The sequence below is a fragment of the Manis pentadactyla genome, chromosome 13 (genome assembly GCF_030020395.1).
Source record: "Manis pentadactyla isolate mManPen7 chromosome 13, mManPen7.hap1, whole genome shotgun sequence".
Classification (NCBI taxonomy): domain Eukaryota; kingdom Metazoa; phylum Chordata; class Mammalia; order Pholidota; family Manidae; genus Manis; species Manis pentadactyla.
The window spans coordinates 30,705,667-30,729,679 of NC_080031.1; the positions used below are offsets into that span (position 1 = coordinate 30,705,667).

A 24,013-nucleotide genomic window follows, 5' to 3' on the forward strand; every position below is an offset into this window, starting at 1 on the left:
TGATTCACAGCTGCTGCACACACATGCTGAAGTAAAAATCCACTGAGGAACAGCCAGGAATCTCTTATCTCCTATGGGTGAAAATGGAAATCTTGACTCTACTCCCCCACCTGGAAAACCACATGAACCTGGGCAAAGTAGACTTTTACTAAATGGAGAAGGACTGAATCAGTCAGAGGCTCTCATACCACTACGCAAAGCCAGAGATGCTCAGTTAGCAAATTACCATATCACAATAGATATTTAATTACAGTTCCTCACTTTGTTGCCAATAAACCACTGAATGAATCATTGCCATAAAGCTATTACACTAATAAAACAATACCAGGCAGAAAAGCTATCTGCTGAGTTGGGTTCTTGTTTATTGGGAATATAAAAAAAGGTTGTTAAGGCCTGTAACAGTTCTCAAATTAATGGCTGATATAGGAACACAAGTACATATTTCAGGACAAATGTGTTATATAAGCCTGAATAAGTAAGAGCTTATTTAAGATTCTACCTAATTTCTAAATGGGCAGTATTCAGTAAACATACAGTTTCTAAAGAAAAAACATACAGTTTCTAAAGAAAAAAAGCTTCCTATCGTTGCTTCCATTTCACTTCTTTCATGCTTATGACAGACTTTATGAAAAATGTATAAAGTTAAGATTCTTAAGGGCTGGTTGTCAGTTTTTCTTAAACCTAAAGGCCATAACAAAAATATTTTGAGAAGGGATAACACATTAATTTCTACTTGGGTAATTGTTCAACTTACAGGCAGTAATCACAACAGAGGCAGAATCTTGTAAGGGAAAGACTGATACCAAGTCATGAGACACAGTACTCACATCAGAAAGACACACATCACAAAGAGCTCAGCAAACTGTTCACTGGGAACTTAACTTGGAAGGTGACCAAAGACTGCAGTTGTGGTGAAAATCTGTAAAACTTCCATGAATTTTGAAAATGCAATCTTGACAACTGTAGACATTAACTTCCAATAGAAGTTTTTTGTGAACACTCTAGGGTTATTATGGGGTACATTTAGCTGCAGTCCTACCTTTACAGAACTAAGTGGTTAAATGATTTTGAAAGCATCTTAGAAGACTAATGTAGCCATACACAATGTCAGTAAGATTAGATTTTTGAGGTAGGATGGAATGTAACAGTTGATGGATATCATACAAATGTAGGTCCTTCTGAGACTCAAAATTGCAGGACATGGTGGGGACTCTGGGCAGAAACCTGAGGCCCTTGGAAATCCTAAGCGGCTGCCCCGGGTCGCCTCCCATGTGGCAAAGCTGGCACCGGAACACACATCTTCTTTCTTCTAGTTGAGCGAATTTTTTTTTGCTCAATAGCACTGTTTCTCATGGGAAAACACAAGGAAAGCCGGAAAAGGCTGTCTCATGGTCTCACTCAAAGAAGGGGAAACAGAAAGATGCAGGGAGAGTCTACACAAGTAGAAATGTTATTTTCAGAAAAAGTATAGAAAATAGATTTTCTGGACTTTTGTTATGGTTAGTTAAAATCATAACACCAAATCTCACTGCCTTTGCCGTAGAGTAGAAAGTCTTTGAAAAAGATATTTTTGTCTGTCTCCTTGATCTCAATTTGCAATTTCAGCTAAATTTGTTTCAATGACAGATGGTTAAGAAGTGCCAAAACTAAAGCTGTTCTTTCATCTCAACATTTTTTACTATTAGTCTTTTGTTTCATATATAAACATATAGCTCTTCTAACTCTTAAACTGTAATAGCAAAATTTTAATATAAAATTCTGCATTAAAATGTTTAAAAATCCTCTTAAAGTCATTTTTCCTTATTTTGTGCAGAAACAGGAATGATTCTAAATGTTGTAAATATTCTAGAAAGGGGGGTGGTTCTAGCCTTAAGGTACTTGATATGGTAACAACTATGTTATAAGAATTAAATAAAATAAATTCAGTTTCTCATTTGCATTATGTTCATTTCAACTGTCCATAATCACATGTTGCTAGTGACAACCACATTGGACAGTGCAGATACACAGCATTCCCATCACTGCAGAAAGTTCTACTAGATGGTGTCAGTGGTTATATCCACATTGTGACAAAGTTGTGTGAGGAAGAACAGAGAAAATAAACTTCTTTCTTTCTCTGCTGCTTCCTAAGTTTTTGGCTGTTGACTGAATGGTTATGGACAGGGGATCAAAAGAGAAAAACAGTAAGTAGTAATTTAAAAGGTCACCATATTTCTAGGGGAATCCTATTCCTTGGGAAGATGAGACCTTATATAGCAGCATCCTCTAATTGTATACACAGACTGTTTCTGGAAACTTCCTTTTTAAAAAATCATACCCCAAGTACCTTTTATAGTCTATATATTCAATCAAGACGCATAGAATGATTGTTAGGAAAAAGGAAAAATAACAGGATGCCTATAAATGTTTGAGAACAGGCAGTAAAAGAGATAATAACATTGTACTGCACAGTGAAAAATGTTCAAACTGCTACAGGAGAAATAGCATGACCTCCTAAAAGAGCAAGAATATTAATAACCTCACTAAGAGCTTTATAATTTTTTCACATTATTCTTTAAAGATTGAACACTGAAATATTTGCAGTCACATAGGCCTGCTCATGTGAGGACTTCTAGTCACCTCCGTAAGGGTGCTCATGTCTCAGAGAAACTCATTTCACATCTCATCAGTTACAATCAGGAGCTAAGGAAATGGTTTTTCATTTCACTGACGTAAGAATACAGACACAAAACTATTAGAATACAGGACGTGGATTTTCCCCTAATGAGCCTAGTTCAAGCAATACCCATTTCTGGAAATGGAACAAGCCTGCTACTCTTTCCCACAGGGCACTCAGCAGAGTGATCACTGTGACACATTTCAAGGGTGTTTTAGAGGTCTAGGGGAAATAGGCCAGGCGTATTTGTTCCAGGTCTGCAGTTACTGGCTGAGTGATTGATGCTGTTTGTCCCTTTGTCAGCACTTGGCAGAGTGATTTTGTACAGAGTTCTGTAGACTCTTACAAGTAAAAATATTATGACACAATGCTTCAAAGATAGGCTTTAGAGGGCTGTTTCAAAAATACTTTAGAACCCCTCGTGAGACTGAACAAAGAGATCAAGGGTTTCTGCTTCTAGTATTAATTGTGAATGGAAATTTACAGGTAACTGCTATCTGTCCAGAGACAAGAAAGAAATTAAGAAAAGGACCCTCAGAATTATTTGCAGTTGACTGAGAGGTGAGGGTTTTTTGGTTGCTGTTTCCACAATAAGCAGTTTTAAAAATGAGCTGTGACTTCCATCCAAGCAGAGTCAAGATGAAAACAAAGCATACTACAAATACATCAAAGGCCTGAACTGAATGTTTTTCTCACAGTTAAATAGAGATCTTGTCACTTCCTAGATTATTTAAACTCTAACCTGATTACCGCATTCTGCATTTATCCTCAGGGTATGACTAAACATTATAAAATTTAGGTTCTTAGATGCAAAGGACAACATCCAATCTACAGTTCATCAGGTCATACAAAAATAAAACACAATGAACATAGATGATTGCATTCTCTGGATATGAGAACATTTTTTTTCCCTTTGAAAACTATGGGTGGAGTAAGACATTCTTCTAACTAAGAAAATATATTCTGTGTAGGTCTAAAATACTGTGTTTCCCCTGTCTAAGGTAAGCATGGTCACTGTAGCCTTTGACTTCCTGCATTTCCCAAGATGAAAATACCAGTTATGACATATCCATTTTCATTTAACTCAAGTTACCGCCTGACATTATTATTGTTTTATTGTTTTCACGACAAAAAAAAGTTTTATTAAGGTGGGCATTTGATTTACAGAGAGTTATACTTTTGTTTTGGTAGATGCTGATGAAAAGCAACTCAAATAATTTCTAACAATAATATTAACTTCATATTTTAGTTCATATTTTTAAACATATTTGTATGATGTTTCACATCTTATAAAATGCATTTCACATATGTATTATTTTATTTGATCCCCAGAACCACCGCGTAATAGCTGATACAATTTCTTAGTCCCATTTCACATATGTGAAGACCGAGTCTCTAAACTTTAGTAATCTGCATATACTCCCACAATCAGGAAATAAAAGAGTTGCTGTCAATGTCTGGAGTAGCTCAAACTCCTCTTAAATCTACTCTTTATTTAATGCTCAGCAAAGTGCTATATATTTAAGAAGAGAGAGCACAGGGTTACTAGTGATGAAAGCATAGACTCTGGAGCCAGTTGATTGGAATTAGGTCCTGGCTCTGTGATTTACTGACCATGTCAACTTACTGGTCAACTTAGGCTTCAGTTTATTCATCTATAAAAAGAGAATAAAAATAGCAACCTCCACCCTCCAACTTGGAGCGTTTTTGAGAAACTGCTAAGTGAACTAATGATTACTTGTAATAATGTCTGTCCTAAGGAACTGCTCTTGAGTGTTTGCTGTTATTATTAAAGGTTACTACTCTCCTTAAATTTTTGTTCCACTTATATCCTTTCGTTTACTTTTATTTAATTTCAGAGCTCTTTCTCCAGGTAGCACTCAATATTATGTAGGGAACAATTAGTATTTCTAGAAGAAAATATTTTTCTATTTGGAGAGAAAAAGTCTTTGATAATGTGTATCCTCTGACATTTTACATTTTGCTATCTTTATTCTGCTTAAACTTTTAATGACTTGACTGAATTCACGTTTGGCTCTTAGCAGTTTCACAAAGCAACCTAGATTTTGCAGTCATCTCCTGCAACTGGATAAGTAAGCTCTGAAATTACTGCATCATACATTTGATTATATATTCTAAAAAGGCTGCTGTTGCCCTACACTTTGGATTATAAGGGTTAGAAAGAGGAGTCCCTTCTTCAGGAGTGACTTAGCCCCTCCCAGGGCACTTGGCTTGGCAACTTCAGCACGAGTATAATTTCAGCTCCCAATTATCTGCCTGGCTTGGGCCCTGTGGAGTGAACAACCCAAACGACCATACATGACGGCTCTGGCTTCCAGACCCTTATTGATACATGGCTTGTGCAGCTAAAAAGCCCTAAATGCAGCACTGCAACAAAGAAATGTGAGAACGTCATACCTCATGATACTTTTTCACAGTTTTCCCTGAATTGCATGTGCAGGACTTCCAATTGACAGTTCCACAACCACAGTTTCCTCCACAGCGCTGCACAAGGAGGCATCGGGGAAAGAAGACCACGTTGGTCAGCTTCAGCTCCTCTCTTAAGTTTACTGAATAATTCCTGGGAGTACAACTGTACCGCTTGACATCGTCATTGAGCCTGTCCAGGTCAACTGTAAGAAACAGCCACTGTTAAGTCTGAGTAAGCAAACATGCATCTGTTAGTAAAAATACTCAGTGCATGTGTGCAAAGCATTATGGAGTTTCCCCAAAAAACTAAAAATAGAAATACCATTTGACCCAGTAAATCCTCTCCTAGGAAATTACCCTAAGAGAACAAAATCCCTGATTCAAAAAGATATGCACACCCCTACGTTTATCGCCACACTATTTACACTAGCCAAGATATGAAAGCAATCCAAGTGTCTATCAATAGACGAATGGATAAAGAAGATGTGGTGCATATACACAGTAGAATATTATTCAGCCATAAAAGTAAAAGTAATCCTGCCACTTGCAACAACATGGATGGATATAGAGGGTATTAAGCTCAGTGAAGTAAGCCAGGTGGAGAAAGACAAATACCATACGATTTCATTCATGTGTGGAATCTAAAAACAAAACAAAACAGAAGGAATAAAATAGCAGTAGACTCATAGACTCTGAGAAGTGACTGGTGATTATCAAGGGGGAGGGGGAGGGTGGTTGGGGAGGAGAGTGAGAGGGATAAAGGGACACAATAATTTGCTATCAAAATATAGGTTGGTCATGGGGACGGGAGTACAGCATGGAGAATATAGTCAATATTCTACATTGATAGATAGTAAAGGCACTAAAGGGGGTGAGGATTTAATAATATGGGTAACAGTTGAACCACTGTGTTGTATATTTGAAACCAACATAAAATTGTATATCAACTATACTTCAATAAAAATAAAATACTCAGTATGAGCTTTTGGGAAAGGGGTGGAAAGAGTCTGTGAGGATGACCTTAACCCAGGGACTGAATCTGCTCAAAAGCTTGGCTAAATTTATATCTTGGCTTAAATTTCTTCATGTCTTTTTCTTTAATTCAAAAAAGAAAAGTATTCTGAGGAAAGAAAATGAAACATTCAGCCATTTATATAATTGCCTTTGTCTTTAAAAAAATAGAATAAAAGAATTTGCTTCCTGATGCTAAATAAATCCTCATTACTTAACTATGATTTGAATTGTATCAGGGACCCCTTAGGGACAGCCACTCTAATATATTGATGGGCAATGAAATTTTACAAGTAAATGTGAGGAAGAAAAAGACGTTCACTTCATCTGAACCCCAAGATCAACCAGAATATCAAAGGGAAGAGCGTCTGTTGTTGGTCCCCACGCTGCCCACTTGAGCCTGGGCCCTAGGGGGCAGGGGTGCATGGTGGGCGAGTGCTTGGGCTCTGCTGCCTTTGCCTCCTTTCAGTTGGGAAGCTACTGAACTGCTCCAGATCTGCTTCCCAACCTATAAAATGCAAATAGTATAATTTTACCTATTTCATATCAATATTTGAAGGATTGAATCCAGTGCGCCTGGCACTCTAATGGTAGTTATTATTGCTCATCTAGATTCATTTTGATTTTTCCTCCATCTTTTCCTTCCAAAGTCAAATGGCCAAAAATTAAAAGGAAAAAACTTTAGCTTTTTCTCCTCGATTTCTCTGTTTTGGCGATTACTCTATGTATATGACTGTCAAGGGGTTATGGTTATTGGGGCCTCTATGAGTTGGGAGCATCACCCTAAGATTTCTAATTTTAGTCATAAATATTTACTTGAATGAAGTTTGAATTATTGTATTACATAAATCACACTTTAATTAGTCTTCTCAAAATCCATCTAATCATTCCATCCACTTGACATCCAAATCTCTAACTGGTGAGCATGCACTTGACTGTCTTCTCACAAGAATGCAGTTAGAGGAAGTCCTCCATCTGCACGGTTTCCAACCTTTTCCAGTACCAGGCCACCACAGGAGGAATACCACAAACGTTGGGCAGATGTCCTCAGGCTCACTCTGAACACGAGCCCCACTAAGCATCTTAGTCTTAAATCCAAACTGCTCAAGGAGCAGTAAGGAGTGCTATTTTGGGAGTAGAGGTCAAAGGCTAAGGATGCTATCAGAGAAAAACCAAAAGAAAAGAAGGCAAGAGTGGGTGAAGAGTCCACTTTGCCCCATGAAAGCAGCTGAAAGACTGGTCCAAGGGCCAATGATCCCAGAATAAAGAATTACACGGCAACTGGGTGGATGCCCTGAGAGTCTTTTAATACGTGCAGCTATGCTTTCGTTCCCAATGGCAGGGATTTTTCCCTAACCATTATATGCTGAGCCCGGAACACTGTGGGGGCTGAGTAAATGCTAAACAATTACTGTGCATTATTTACTGCTGTTTTTTTCTTCCTTTGTAAAGACATGTCATAAGTTTTGCTATAATCAATCCAGATTTAAATTGAATGAACTCTGTCTTGGAAAGGAACTACTTTATTGCTGCTAAAGCCCTGAAAATAACTGCAAGCAAAGCAGGAAGGATTGCATAAATGGATTAAGAAGTGCAGCAATCATCCATTACAAGTGTCACCTTGAGATAAATACTGACACAGGCCTGTGCATCACCAGGCTTGTGGACAGCGCTGATGCAGAAGGCCAAAGCTGCTGCTTGTGATAATGGGAATATATTTTGTCTGACACCAAGGAATAAACAGGTGCTATTAGCAGGAAGAGGCTGTACCGTGTGGAGAGGCAGAGGGGGACAGGAAGGAAACAAGAGGACTCACTGAGTGTCTTTCTAGTTTAGCCCTCTGCCAGGCACCTTACACATATGACTACATTCCATTGTTCCTTAGCTTTTTGAAGTGGGTATTGCTTACCCAAAGCAAACAGTAAGTGGCAAAAATGCAACTGAAGCCCTTCTCCATTTTGTGTTTTTGCTCTCTGGTCTCTGCCCCATGAAGCAGAACATGCAGACGACAGGTACCCCAGGGCTGAAGAAGAGCAGCCTCCCTGGTGCTGTCCCCAGCTTTCCTGTAGGGTGCTGCACCAGGCTGGGGTGGTGAGAGGCCACACCCTTACCTCCAGGATACATCCAAGCCTAAACACAGCATGTCTTCCCTATGGGAATTTAGCTAAACCCCAAAGTGCCCTCAGCAAACCAGGAAAAGGCATGTATGCATGCCTTACTCGCCTGGAAACAGAGCTCCTCACGTTGTGTGACTGTTTTACTGACCAGCTCTGATACTTCCATTTCCTACCTGCCAGGAAGAGATTTAGTGCTGCTGGTTTTATGCATCAATTCACGGATGTGACTGAGAACAGTGGCCCAGCGTGACGGCTGCGGAATCCAGCTGCGCTGCTTATCAGGGTCTTGAAGCCACCGAGGCTCTCAATTTAGAACTAGAGCTAAAAGGTTCTTATGACTGGATGCAAATAACTTCAAAGAGCAATCGCGGGCTTTGTGCAGGCAATATTGAGTTTCCAGTCAAAAAAGACTGATTCAGCGGCACAGTAGAGCAGGGAGCCAGACGGGGCTGAGCGGCAATTACGGCTTCTGATGCTTTAGTGGAATGGGGGTCTCTGGTGTGAACCTTCTGGGAGGGAGGCAGGCTGAGCAGTAGAAATACAGGGAGAGAGGCTGCCCTTTCCGTTCCTGCTTGTGTCTCCAATGGGGAGCATTACAGGGCCCCAAGGATGTCCCAAGTTTAATTCAAAGGCCCATTCATTTCCTCTAATTTTCCTTATCTCACCCAGGTGTACACGATGGTATAATCCCTCTTCTGCTGTCCTTTTGAATTTGAGTTTTGCCTTTTCATGGATCTTTGACATGAATTAAGTTTTTTGGGCTGTATGATGAATCTGTTGGAAAGACTGAGAAGGCCCCACAGTCCTCAGTGCCTTCTCTGGACACATGAATCCAGGGCGGGGCCCTGCACAGTGCAAGAGTGAAGCACCCTTCTTTCTGCCACCCTGGCCTCCAAGAAGAGTCCAGTCACACATGTTCCTTGGGTTGTGATAAGAGTTCTGGGATACACACGAGCCCTAGGGTGGGCACGTGTAGAGCAGGGGCATATTGGTAAATGCATACCCTTGTTCAGTTTCTCATCTATTCAGGCTTGGAGATGGAAGGAAGAAGAGTAAACCTTGTCTTTTTGATCCTGGCCATCAACATCCCTAAGTACCAGGCAATGTGAAAAGTTCTTCACATATGTGATTGCACTAAATCCCCATGAGTGCTATGAATTACATACCATTAATTACTACCCTTCATTTTCATGGTTGAGAAAATTGAGTGTTTGGGACATTAAGAAAAAAACATGTCTACAGCTACACACCCAATCAGTGGCAGAGCCAAGATTGCATCCAGGCATTTTCATGCCTCTTGCACTTTTGAGCCCCAGCCTGATGATCTGAAGGAGGGGTCAGAGAGCAGCTTCCACAAGCCACGTCAGCGCCTTCCCGTTAGAAGGTGACCCGCTGTCTGCAAGACCGGGCTTCCTAGGTGTGTTGATAGGCACAGACCTGTCATTTTCAAGATGTTGTCAGTTACATGTGCCCAAGCATGTGCCCCGGTGTACACACATTCATATACTGGATTCTGCTGGAAAAGTACATGATGTTCTGGTTAACAAACCAGGCAAACTGCCCAGATTCTACTTCTTTTTTGGTATTGAGCAATATTATGAGTTTCATCCTTTTCATCTGAACTGACAGGATTTGTCAATTCATGGTCTTCATTTTGTCCTCATTTCTCCAGGAACTCCTTCTTGTCCCCATCTGCCTGTACTCTTTGCCATGAAAACCGATCAGAGGCCATTGTAAACAGTTTGAATGGACTGAATGCAATGATTTGTCTTCATGAGGAACAAATGGTAGAGTCCTAGAGATTCTTTCTATAGAGCAGATAAAAGCAGTATTTCATATGCTTGGCAAGCACAGCATATGTGGTGATTAGCTTATGATAAAAATTTAAATGTCTGTTCTAAATTGATCATTACAAATTTTTTTGTGAATACAAAGATTCATTGTGAAACGATGAATAATGTCCTTACTTTGAATGTAGGAAAGCACTTCCCCCTGTGCATGCTTAATTCACGGCTTGCTTTGTTTAACAGGAGATGGAGCCTTGGGTCAGTCTCTGGGTGTCAGGTGTATCAGCCAGCTTTCACTGTGCTTCTCGTTATCAATCTTTATTCTGTTATGTGTGTCACCAGCCTTTCCTTTCTTGATCTTCCTGAGTCTGCTAGCATCTCAGTTAAACTTCCACATGTTCTTAGAGGTGACCAGTAAACATTCTGTGACAACCAAATCAAGTCTTTATAGTGTTACAACTCTTTATGAATTCTTTTAGTAGGTACACACCAGCAACCCGTATATTAGTGCATGTTCAGCATATGGTAATGGCAACAGAAAAGCAAGTGCCTTAAGTGAGTCCATTATACCTTCTCTAGCATCTTCGTGTACTACATCATTTTAATTACCTAGGGCCCAAGTCAAAAGGCATATTCACCGCACACCTCCTCTGACCCCTTTGCTATATACTCACCACATGTTCTCTGCCTTCTACTGTAGTGCCTACTTCTTAGATCTTGCTCTATGATTCCTTTTCTTAGGTGCCTCTTTCCACTAAACTGCAAATTTCTTGGAATCACAGAGTTAATTACTTTTTATCCCTTCTCTCCAGTGCTTTGGCCCTAGTGTAAGGATCAAATGCAGGTCATTTAAGTCAACATTTTCTAAAACCATTTGGCCTCTACAGAAGCAGTGTACTGCTGAAAGAAAAACATCTTTGTAGTCTAAGCACATGTGCCATTTTAGGTTACTTGAAATAATAAATTAAATTCAATAAAAACAACTGAAGTTACAATAGTACCCCTAGAAGGCTTCCTTTGTGACCCTGAAGGGATACCCATAAACTTAAAGTCAAGATTAGAAAAAGGTTAGGCCATTGATAGCCCTGTTAATCAATCTAGAATTTCTTTGCAAAGCATAGGTTCTCAATAACTGCCTGAGTTAATCAAACTACTGGTAGGTTAGGTTAGAATTGAGAAACTAGGGTTCTAGAAGCAACTCTATCAAGGATAAGCTATAATGCATGAAGACAACTGGCACTAAGCCCCACAGAATGGAGAAGCAGGGACACACTGGGTAGAGGATGGCGTGGAAAAGGCTGGCTCCCCAGCACGTGTCTCAAGGGGCTCTGCCAAATGAGGAATAGAGCCATAATCTATTATAAAAACTGGACTTTGATATTACACCACTAGATTTATGATACTTTGGGTGGAGGGAGAGGGAGGTAATGGGAATATATGAATAACTAGTATTTCTATACCAAGGAACTAGGGACTCTCAGTCTTTTTCAAGGTTCATAGATTTCCCAGGAGGAGTCTGTTCATCTTTATGGACGTTACAACCTCACTGTGAATTTCAGATTACCTCTTCTATAAATCAGTACATCATTGTGAAAACTGTTTTCATACTTCAATCCCAATTTGGAAGTACAAGCAAATCTAGAAATAAAAATTATTTTATAACATTTCATGAGAGAATGTCAGGATATTTTGAACTTCAAATCATGAATTTTGTGACTCTTTTCTTATTTAACTTGTACAAAATGGAAAAATTCACCCCTCATATTTATAGACATTAACATAAATCACAGGAAAAGGTTCCAAATCAGACAAATTCCTAATTTTCAGAGTTTAAAACATCATCAAGCAATTAGTCAATGGAAATTTGTTGAGCACCTATTATGTGCCTGGTAACTTAATTGAGATGCTTTCACAATTTCAAATCTCACTGAATTCTGGTAACAAACCCTCATCTTATAAGGAGATATAACAGTAATTCCTGTCTGATAGATGTAGAAGCTGAGATGCAGAGGAGTTAAGTGACTTTCCTAAAGTCACTGGACGTTTAGTAGGCATGTGACAAATGTGTGCTGGAAAATGAATGGATGAGTTCATGAATATCTGCAAGGCACTGAATGAGGCTTGAAAGCAGCAGACACGTCTCTGAAGTCTAGGAACTCATGACTTGGAAGGATATATGAAGTACACTATGAAATGAAAATTAAGAAGAAAAGAGATTGAATAAGAGTCAAGATCTTTAAAGCTCTGTCCTTCTCTCATTTACAAGACTATGAGTCTCTGAGCTTTAAACACCACTGCACTCCTTACCACACAGGCTTTGCAGCCAACAAGCCCAAATTCATGTCATGGCCTTCTACTTTGTAGCTGTCACAGATGTTTTCTGAGTTTGTTCTTTTACTGTGTAAAATGGGAATAACAGTACTCTCTTGCCAAGAGATTAAGATTGAATGAGTTCGAGTGTTTGAAACACAGGCCCAAATCCTCACCCTCAGTAGGTGGTACATCCCACATTATTATTGAAATGAGTGAAACAGATCTGTGAAGGAAGGTTAAGAACAGAATCACCCAAACAGATAGAATTCTGGAACTGCTGACCACCAAGGAAAGAAAAGCCATGCCTACCCCTCCATCTAAATGTCAGAAGGCAATGATCATGTGTGTCCAGTTTAATTTCCTGGAATTTAGCACAATCTTTTGCAAGTAAGACAACGAGCCAGATCTCTCAGCACCAGCAGGTTTGGCAGGAGTACAATGTTTTCCAGGAGGAGTGCTTCCTCTGTAAGTCCTTTGGGCACTGAGCAAAGGATGCTTTCGGGGTTCCTCAGTGCTTCACAGAAAATGTGGGCAAAGGAACCACAGGGCAAACTCATTCATCTTTAGCAAGAGTGACTGTTGTGGAAAAGGCACAGCCAGACATTAAAATTTGTCTATGGTTTTCCACTGCCAAATGGATTTTTTTTCCGGTCAGTTTTCATTTGAATCATATACCTAGATGAGAGGAGTAACTTTGATGATGAAAGTGGGGTTAGGAGATCCACAAAAATGGACAGCCTCATCTAACAGAAAGCAGAGGCTGCACTGGCACTATACAGAAAAATAACTGAATGGGTCCTTGTCCCTGGGCTGAAATTTTCTTCAAACAAGATACATGCAACATAAACAATACAGTTTTTATTAATGCCCTCTGGTGAACCGAATGGGTGAGGAATCTAGATACTTACAAATCATACAAATCATATGTGTCATAAACAGTGGCTATAGTTTTATTTTGTTTTGTTTTTAAAAAGAAGCTTCGTAAAGAAAACATCCAAAAAGCAAAATGGTACCAGAAAGTTTCTGTGTAAATAGTTTCATAGAAAAGTTGACTACTTGGAGATTATTTTGTAAACTTTTAATGAGAGTACTAGTCATATAGATACTTAAATCTGGCAATATTTGGATACTCCGAGAAGGCACTCCAGATTACTGATGAGATTATCTTACAGCCTTATAGGGACGAGAGCAGAGGAATTCACAGAAATATCTTGGTTCTGTGCAGAGTTTTGTATTCATGTAGTCACAGTAGCTGTCTTTCATTGAGGGCCCACTAGATGTTAGATACCCTGCTATTATAAATCCTAACCCAAATTTATAAATGACTCATTTTACAAAACTGCATAAAACAGAGGCACAGGGGTTTGTAAGTGACTTCTCCCAGGCCACTATTCTTAGGATTTGAGTTAGAATTTTATCACAAGTTTACCGGACTACAAAGTCCCCACTACAACATTCTTTCTTTTGCTTTATTTTATCAAATGTGTGCTAAACAATTTCAATATTGATAAGGATTTTACTTGGTGCATACCACATGGTTCAGGAAATTCAATCAAGTTAACCTTCTTTCCACATTAGAAATTAGAAAAATAAATTCGTTTTGATTTAATGTCCCCAACACTCTGTAGTTACTGAGGGATGCTATCTCAGGGCAGACTTATCTGATGAATCATCAGTATCAGTCAGCCAAAGGTATTTTGCAACTTCTTATCCAAAATATCAAATAGGCACATAAAGAAAGTTGCAAGCATTCAACTTACGGTGACTTCAGTTTGTTTCTAGAATATGGTCATGTCCTCGTACAGTGTGAAATTATTTTCATAATTTCCTAAGTTTCCCATATCCTAATTCATTTTTGAAAGAGCAAAACTGTATCTTCCTAATTGGTATGCAAGGGCATAACAAAGAAAGAGCAATAAATGACTAATTAAAAATAAAAGGTATTCTGACCTGAGAGAATTCAGAACCAATTCAGACATTTAGATATGAAAAAAATTATTTCATTTAATCCTCAGCTTCTTCTGCTAGTTATTTACCTATAAATAGTTTTCAAATTAAAGAGTCAAATGTTTTAGATCTTAGAGCAAAATAATGCCACTTAAGAAATCACAGAAACAGTGGTCCTTGGAAATTGGTTGGTCCAGAGTTACATCATCTAACCATTTAGTCTGTAAAGATCATACATTTCAAACCTTGTCACTTAGAAACAATTTAATGTCAATATATTTGCTCTATTCAAAAATAAAATACTGATTTATAAAAATGGAATGTATATTAATTTTGGCACATGCATCAAAAATGGCAACTCTTTAAGAAGTTTTTTTTTTTTTTTAATGAGACAGCTCTCCCAGCACTGGCTGTTGTTCAAAACTATTTTTTTAAGCAAGTTTCAGTTCAAAACTACTAAGCTGGAGTGCTTCAACAATATATCCATATTTTAATCACAACACTTAAACCGTGAAAACAGGCTGCCCCTTGCTATTGTATGTTGGATTTTTCTATGGCAAAAACACTATCATTTGGGAAAGTCAAGTTCTCCTGGAATAAGTAAAGAACAGATCTAATTTACATTGTCCACATAAATCACACAATTAATGCCCAGGCTGTTATGCCCAAGGATGATCATTTCTTAAAATTTAGAGATGCCAAATCTCATGCTATGAACTGGAACAAATATACCCTGGCCTGTGCTTTAAAGGAATCACAGCAGAGTTTCAGTTAAATTACAGTGATTACGCAGTGGTTCAGGAAGCAATTATATAGTTTGTGAAACATCTATATACCTAATTTTGTGCACATCTACTGTATTATTAGCATGTTCATCAGAAGAAATAAATGCAACTTGAACTTGAAACAAACATAAAAAAAACTTTTGGGCAGCTTTGAGCTTGAAAGCATAAGGTTGAAATTATTGGCAAAAATTAGGTTTTTGGAACTGTAGTTATCTATAGATTTCAATTATCCATGCTACCCTGTTCTCCATTACCTCTTAGGACACTGAAAGTTAGATATGTTAACTTGTTATTATCTCCCGTCCAGAAGCTTTTAGATAAGTTTGAGCTTATCTATTATTTGGGAATTAAAAAAAAAAATAGTGGACCTTATTGAGCTGAAGTTCTGGCTTCAAAACATGGCTGTGTTATCTGTCTCCTTCTCCCCTTCTTCCCCAAACTTTTACTGTCCTCTTGCTTCCCATTTTCAACTCTCTTCTCAAAGAGAACTAAAAGCTCTTTATCACTTAGTCACCTTTCAGATAAACAATAAGGCAAAGCATAAAATTTAATTTAAAAAATTCACTGTTTCTACTTCATTACATAATTTCTTCACCCAGTGTGTTTGTATTTTATTTTAGAGTTTATAAAACTCTGTGTTTTGTATATTCACATAAAAGGGTCATCTTAGAATCTTGTTCTCCGGTATCAAGAAAAATGCCACTTGTGGTCAGTCTGGGAAAATCAGAAAAATGGATGATCATTAGGTATTTATACATGACAGCTGTTTCTGTACAACATCATTAGAAAATTATTACACTGATGAGAGGAAACTTTTTAAGAGATCCTATAAATTTCACATTTTGACCCCTAATAGACCTTTTGTATCTATATAACTATTTTTCTATTTTCACTCTTATTTTCTTATACATCCGGATACAAGACATGGATTTATACTTTAAAGTTCTAAAAGCTGCAAATAACAGCTGAAATATTAAACCTTACTTCCTTTGCTTCTGTGATACATGCAGGTGGTTCAGCATCAGTGGAATGATAAACAAGTAAATCAGCACATTTATACAAGTACAGAAACAGTGGTAACTTGCCAGTGTTAAATGAAACGGTACAGATCTGCACTGGGGCCATTTTAAACAAGAGATTAAGAAACGGATCCTAAGCCAATAGGGGAAAGAAATGTTTACTCTGTCAGAAATAAGTTGAACATCACCCTGAATGCTCTTGCAAGGTTATTTCAGTAACCAAAAGCATTCTTAGTAAATCTACATTCCTTAGTCTATGGGACAGGTTTCTGTAAACTTTAGAAATGTACTAATGCTGTATGAGTAGTAATATCTTCAATTTCACAAACATTAATGGAGCACCTGAAATATGTCAGGGACTATGCCATGTGTTGGAGATACAGGATGAACAACGTTTAAAACAGAGGCTCTCAACCCTGGCTGCCTCTAAGGAAGGATCTCAATCTCCCGGGAGCCATAAAATACCATCAGCACCCCAGCCGCACCCTTAGAGATCCTGGATCAGTGTGTCTGGGACGCGAGGAGGCATCTGTAGTTTTTAAAGCTGCTCAAGGTGATTTAGTATTCAGCCAGACTAAGACCCATAGGTCCTAGACTCTCACATTCCCTAAGAGAAAACAACAACACAGGACATAAAACAATGCAGGATGGATCAATGCTGTGACATCCCAAGTACTCTGAACTTTGTCTGGGGTGGAGGGCTCCACGGGGAGAGGACAAGAGGCCAGGAAGGTTTCACCGAGGGAGTGATGCAAACGTATTTCGGAATTCCAAGCAGCTAAAGCTGGTGACATTTCCTTAACAAGTACCATGTGCCAGGTGCTCTGGATGGCATCACTAACAATTTCCAGAAGTAGGTGGTGTCACACACACCTTGCCAAAGAGGAAACTGAAGCCCAGGATGGCTCAGTGACTTGCTGAAAAATCACAAAACTTGTAAGAGGCAGGATGAGACAGCCTGCCTCCAGTCCAACACAATTTCTGGTGGTGGGGGGCGGGGTTGGGGGCAGAACGTAATAGATTCAGGTGATTTTAAAATTTTCATGTTTCAAAAAATTAGGTACCAGGAAGGGATGCCCCTCCAATTGCTGTGGTAGTGAAGACACTTGAAGAAGGAGTCAGATTTTATAATTTCTTTTAAAAAAATAATTATATCATTTCATTTTTTTTTCTGGGGTTTTCAAAACATGGTGAATATCTTACTTTCCTTTGAGTAGACCTAGTAGAAATCTAAAGACAGCAACCCCTACGTGAAAGCAATGTCTCTTTTGAGTCCAGTCTGAGCCCTGGGAAAGTTCAGGTCAAGAGTGACAGTGATGTGCAGGTGGGACACCTCCACTACCGTCACACCAGGGGTTCTTTTGTTCCCCTTGGCTGTGTAGTTCATATAAGATTTATGACCTCAGACGTAAGCAGGAGCCCGTGGCAGGAGTTAACTAATTTGTCATTTTGACCCAAATGTTTAATAGACTGTGCTTTCTGACACAAACAGTACCTACTAAAGCAGCCAGGCTCGCAGTTCTTAAATGTATGCCTGATATTACAAAATATAGGAAACAAGCTGTATTTTAGCTAGATACCTTCATATCTATGATGCACGTCAGTCACACAAGACTTTCAGAGAACATTTGAATGATAACAAATCTTAACAAATAAAGCAAGGGCATGACAGACTAGAAATTAAAGTTCTATTCAATAAGAGGTAATTATAGGTTATTTCTCTGTTAGTTAAGTTAAACATTAGAATAAACATTCTCATCCTAAGATCGTATCACTCAGATATATAAGTAGGATATTTATTTATTAAAAGTGTAAGCATTATTGTTTTAACTCATAATGTTTTCTCTGCCTGGCTGTTCCTCTCTTCTCTCATTATACTTTCCCCCAAATTTCCAATTGAATGTGTGCCCTCACCCACCTCCAAACTACCCCAGGCCTTCTTTGCTTCCTCCTTGGGATGTTAAATTCCTAAGAATCACCTAGGGCACCAAGCATGTAGCAGATACTCATAAAAAAAAAAGTTTATAGAATGGACATTGCATGGATAGAGTTGAGATCTTCCAAAGAATCTTGAACATTGCTTTGCCAGGGACCTCTCTTGACAACACTGACTGAATCCTGGGCTAAATCAACATTTATATCTCTCAGAGAGGCAAAAGCACAGCCATTGGAGGCAGAAGGTCATGATTCTCAGTTTCCTTGCCACTGCCTACCAGCCATGCAGCCTTTTCCGAATCATTCACCTCCCCTGACTTTGCCTGTCTCTACTATTTATAGTGGGGCTAATAATGCCTAACGTGCCAAGAGGCAAAAAGCTGGTCCAGATGATTCCATAGGTCTTTTCTAGCTCCAAACCATGACTGATCTTTGACTGAATCACACATTTCTTAGTCCCATACAGACAACATGGCTAGGACAAAACACAGAACTTCATTTGAAGATGATGTGGAAAAGATACGTGATAAGGGACTGACAGTCATCATCTGATTTAAGTCATTTGAACATACTGCATTGCTAATCCTTACTTATTAATACTGTGAGTACTTCTGTTTGCTCATGAAGAACCTTCAAGTCTCTGTTTCTTACCTTTTGACTTCCTGTCATGGTATGACCTGCCTCGATAATGAGGGGTGTCCAAATACAGATTCTCAAGATCTTCTTGCCATGATTCTGGATTGAAGTGTTTGAGCAAATCTTCCACAGTATCAAATTCTGCAATTGTTTTATCCAGAGCATCCGCAGTGAAAGTGGGATCCGTTACTGATGCAGGGTGATACGATACCCCCTAAGAGTGACATACATGTAGCTCAGTGTACTCAGAAAAAGTCCATTGTTAAGTAATACAACAGTCATACAACTAGATGGAAGGGATGTAAGCAACCTTCTGATTGTAAGACATCATATTCACAAATACCATACTAAAGTACTCTGCCATTGTTTTGCCATATTCCTAAATAAGAGCAGTTAATTGGTTTTGCAAATTAGTACTAGGCAGATCAAACACTTTCAGCTCGTCCAAATTACAATCATTACAAAAGATACTGACTGAATGGAAATATCAAAATGAAGTCATCCAATCTCTTGGTTCAAGGTCCCAAATCATCCATATCCAAATCAACAAATAATGGTGAGTATTTAATTCTGAATTCCATCCACGGAAGTTGTGCATAAACTTTTCCATTCTCCCATGTTTAGCCTCCATGTCTCATCTTTATAGGTCATCTAGTATTTCAGGCGTTGTGTGAACAGGGTTTGAATTCTGATAAAATTTGGCACATTAACTAGCTTATTTACCATCAGTAAGGATAATTAGCCATGAAACCAGCTCTCTTGACCAAGAGTAGAAGATTCACATGGGAACCATACTTTTTTTTAAAGTGCTGTCTCTTGCTAATGATCCCAGTTGTCATGAAAACATACTCTTTAAATGGGGGACACAAGATCATTGAAAGTCTAGAAGGGATTATATATTTTGTCATTGAATATATATCTCCACATAAATTTCCAAGCACTTACTTCACTAACCCTTGTACAATCTAGAGGTAAATGAGCCATGATTCAAACATCTCTGTAAAAATTCATGACCCATTAACAAGGAAATAGGGAGCGTACAGTCTCAAACGGTTCCTAAATGTCTTTAAAGAAACTGCCAAACAAACAAGACACCCAAGGGCAAATGTGTCCTATCATGATTGGAAAATGGAAATTAATGGACAGTTGCATCCCTGAAATTTAACTGCAGTATCCTATTGAGAAATAATATGCTTGAAAAAGAATCTTAAACAGCAAAGCCCACATTTATATTCTCACTCTCAGGAAATGTTTTCTCTTTAACCAATCAAGGTCCAAAGGTCTGTAAGCCACTGGATGATCACTTGCTCTCGGAGGGAAGTGGTCTCTCTTCAGCAAAACTAAGGGGTTTTGTGAAACCATTAACCTACCCTTGGTATAATTTAGAAGCAGTTTTCAAATATGCCCTGCAGGGGAAGGAAACTGGAGGGAAGATGAAGTCTGGGGAGTAGGCTGGGAAATAAGAGATAGACTGGTGAAGGTATCAGGCCAGCTCTTTCATCTGTGTGTGTGTGTGTGTGTGTGTGTGTGTGTGTGTGTGTGTGTGTGTGTGTGTGTGTGTGTGGCTGATGAAAGCTGAATGCTGATTGATGCACATCATTCTGGCTTTCACATCCCTCTTGGCATCAAATGCTAGTAGTGGATGATATTATGATTCAGTACCAAAATTCCAAATTCCCATTCAACTTCGTAATGTCTGGATAATCTATAGTCTATCTGAATCATATTCAGCAGATGATTTACAATTAGTTTTGTATCACAATATTTGGGTCAAAGATCCAGATCCAAAAAAATAAAAATGAGCTGGCCAAAGCTAGGCACATGGCAGCTTATAAAAGCTTTGAAACTAAAATGCTTCTGTTTTTTTGAAACCAAAGCAGGGGCATCAATGAAACCATTCCTGCACAAGCAAACACTTCTTACAATGGCTCAGGAGGATCCTGGAATGGAGTTTCCTGGCGTTGCTCCTTATGGCACCTAGAGCATTGTGTGTCCCCGGATAGTTCTTCAAGAGAAAGCTGTGGAGGTGCTCTTGGTTGCCTAGAGGGAGGGGGAAATCTAATCTCTTTGAACAGTATGAAGAGCAAATCCAAACCATAGTTAAAATGTATAATTGTCCTTGTATGTGAGCTTTACTATTCTTTTCCAGTTTTGACTCAGGATAGTTGATAGAAACACCGATGATGGTTAAGAAAATATTTATGAATGACTAGGCGACCACAAGAACACTTTTGTTTCTTAGGTAATTATTTAAAAACCATGTTTGAGAGGTAGAACTAATTGAGTGTGCCTCTTTTAATTGCACTGTAACTTCTATCTCATCCAGCTTTTGTTATGTACTTATAAAAATCAATTCTAAAGCTAACTAAATATTCTAAAATTATAATAATTTTTAAAATATGCTCTTAACACTGTGTACTGATTTCAACGAAACCAAGTATGGTTTGTACAGAGGGAATGGCAGGTCCGAGGGTCCTTGCTCCCACCCTAGACAGTCCTTGGAAAGCAGAAGGCTGAGGAGAGAAGCTAGGTCCTCCTGGTGTTCCTAAGGACCGAGCAGAGCCTGGGCTTGGGACTCAACCAGAGGAGTCTCCAGTGGATATGGACGCAGTGCTGAACTTCAGCAGACACTCCCAGTGGAGGGGACAATCCTTCTCTTTAAGAGGATCTGGATTATCCTAAGCTAAGGGTCCTTTGAAACTTATAATTTCTGCACTTGAGGCAGAAATGATTAGACACCCCTGAGCTGTCCTGTATAACATGCTTGAGAGGCCAGAGGGTCTTGACAGAGGAGCACACATGTCTTGTGGCAAAAGCTGCCGCTGGATCTACCTTGAATTTCAGTCTCAGCTGCTCTCTCAGCCTCCTGCCTAGCCTCCAGCTCCACAGTATCACCTGCCATATTTTAATTTTCACCTGCCTGACAATGATTGCTTGCACTTAGCTAGGTTCAGAGCATGCATTCTGGACTGTTAAAAACAAACCAATAAAACTCTTAATATCACCACTGGAGACTTCACTGATTCCTTGACCAGATCATGTTGTTTTCAGCAGCCACACCAGATGAATAAAATAGTCATAGAATCCATAGCCACCTGAGGGAATTAAACAAAGTCCCCCAGAGAGAAAAAAATAGCATTTTACTTTTGGGGAAAGAAATCAACTCTGACTCAGCCATGCCAATGCACTTTAGATCCATGGACAAGCTTTCTTTATGCTCTTGATCTTCAAAGAACAACTGCATTTATTATCCTGTATTTTATTGCTACCTAAGTGCTGCCCATAGGAGGGTGAGAATAAGGTCTGTTCCTTTTGCACAAAGCACGTAAGTGGTCAGAATACTGGGAAATGACTAAATCTGGAGAAAAAAATGGGGCATGAGCCATTGTACAGTTTCAGGGTGAGTTATGCTTTATTTCCAAGTCAAATAGAACACATGCTGGATTTGCACTTAAGTCATCTCAATGTAAACATTGGGATTTTTCACATCTGAAAAGGTCCTTGAAAATGCAAACGTTAACAGCTTCCCTGAAATATTCAAAAACTATTTCAAAATTTCCTACTTGAGCTTGGGCCACGGCCAATTTAAGACATTTGATATGTCTGGACAGTCCTTTAGTTGGAATATTCTGCTTTGAAACTGGTAAATACCTATGTCATTGCTTATTCCATGTCCCTACAATGGATATTGGCATTTCCTGAAAACCTTTCTGAAAGAGAGGAGGAAAGGGTGCCTGACATAGCCCACTTTAACCTAAAAGAAATGGAAGAACAAATCATGCTTGACATCTGGCTTTTGGTCGAGCCGTAGGTCCTTAATGCAGCTGAAGTTATTCTGGGGTTGACTTAAGCTACTTAATCAGTTTTTTTCATTGGTAACAGAAAATAAATTACTTACTGAGATAGAACTTGTGACTGACTCCCAGTTGGTCTCTGAAGCTGCCACGGGTTGGAAATCTTCCTAGAATGCAAAGAAACATCCATGTGAATCACTCAAACCTCTGTTCAGTTCATTTCATGCAGTTTCAACATCTCAGCCATCTGAATGTTATTCTAACTAAGTGATAACAGAAACAGGGGCTACATTCCTGCTGAACAGGATACCATTTGTCTTAAACACATCTTCTCAAGAACCCTTCTTATTCAAAACATGGACAAATTGCATTCACATTTACTTACAAGTACTGGTTAAATGGAAAATGTGCAGAGAGAAGTTCAAATTTTAACTCAGCCACCTACTGGCTATGTGACCTCAGGCAATCTTTTTAATCTTTCCAATCCTCTTCTTCGTCTATAAAAGGCTGGTATGGGATGCTTAAATTATAGAGTTGTTTTAAGAACTGAATGCATTAATTATGCAATTATAACCAGCATTAAATAAAGTACTTAATAAAGAGTAATAATAACCATGATCAGCATTGTTTATTTGGTTTGAGCTGGGTTCTGCATCATGTTCAATCATGACTGCTGAGGTAGTCTACAATAGCAGTGATTTACTCAAAGGTAAATTAACTGACAAAGGGCTATTCCTGACTCCATCAAGACCTGTCAGGAAGAATGGCAGAGGGGAGAAAATGGCTGGCAGACTGAGAAAGTACCACCTATTTGGGGAAAGAAGGTAAAGGTAGACTTGAGAAGGTTGGTTATCTCAGAGTAGCTTTGAAGGTTTTGTGATAGCAATGGACCTCAGAAAAATGGCTCTCTCCAAAGGCAAACTTCCCTTTGATTTATATGTGACTTTCCTGTTAATTACTCTAGTATCAGTAAGGTTTTAAAATGTCATGAAAAGCTGATTTTGCCATTTTTCTATGACACGAATGGGTTCTTGACTCTGCTAAAATTCATCAGATTGGCTAATGTTTTCTAGCCTGAACAGTTAGTAGAAGGTATTTCAAGACGATGTTGAGAAAAATTCAGCCACTCAAACCTGACAGTTTATTTGCCTAAGTGTATTTACTGAATAAGAGCTAAGTATAAGGTCTAAATTTCATTAACATTTTGAGGAGCTGAAAGTGCATTTGGTAATTGCTCGGGATGAGACTGGTTTATATATAAATGTCTGTGTTGAAGAAAATTGTAGTTTTTGCCAAGCAAGTCAAATGTGGGGTTCAAGGAATAAACATCTATTAAAAACTGGCTAGACACCATTACTCTAATCTCAACCTCAGAATAGATAGTAAAGAAAGAGAAAATGTGGTCTCTGCACTCTGTAAGACAGAACATACTCGAAAAGGACAATGAATTCCCACAACAGAAGGCTATGTGCAAACAAATGAGGATTAGCATTTCCAGGAGTCTTCCTAAGTGGGTGGTGAGTAATGAAACTAGGCAAGACAGCCAATGGCTTCTCCATTTCTTGAAGAGAGTCTTGGTGGGA

The 24,013-nt window shown here is 38.8% G+C and overlaps 1 protein-coding gene across 4 annotated transcripts in view; it reads right to left on the reverse strand.

Moving 5' to 3' along the window:
* PDGFD (platelet derived growth factor D) overlaps positions 1-24,013 on the reverse strand; it is a 218,838-nt gene that overhangs the window by 6,738 nt on the left and 188,087 nt on the right. For all 4 annotated transcript variants that reach the window (XM_057490900.1, XM_057490899.1, XM_036902761.2 and 1 more), the window contains 3 exons: positions 22,535-22,597; positions 18,652-18,850; positions 5,075-5,289 (listed from right to left, as the gene is read on the reverse strand). In XM_057490900.1, coding sequence (XP_057346883.1) covers positions 5,075-5,289; positions 18,652-18,850; positions 22,535-22,597 — 477 coding nt within the window. The remainder of the gene's footprint in view (positions 1-5,074; positions 5,290-18,651; positions 18,851-22,534; positions 22,598-24,013) is intronic.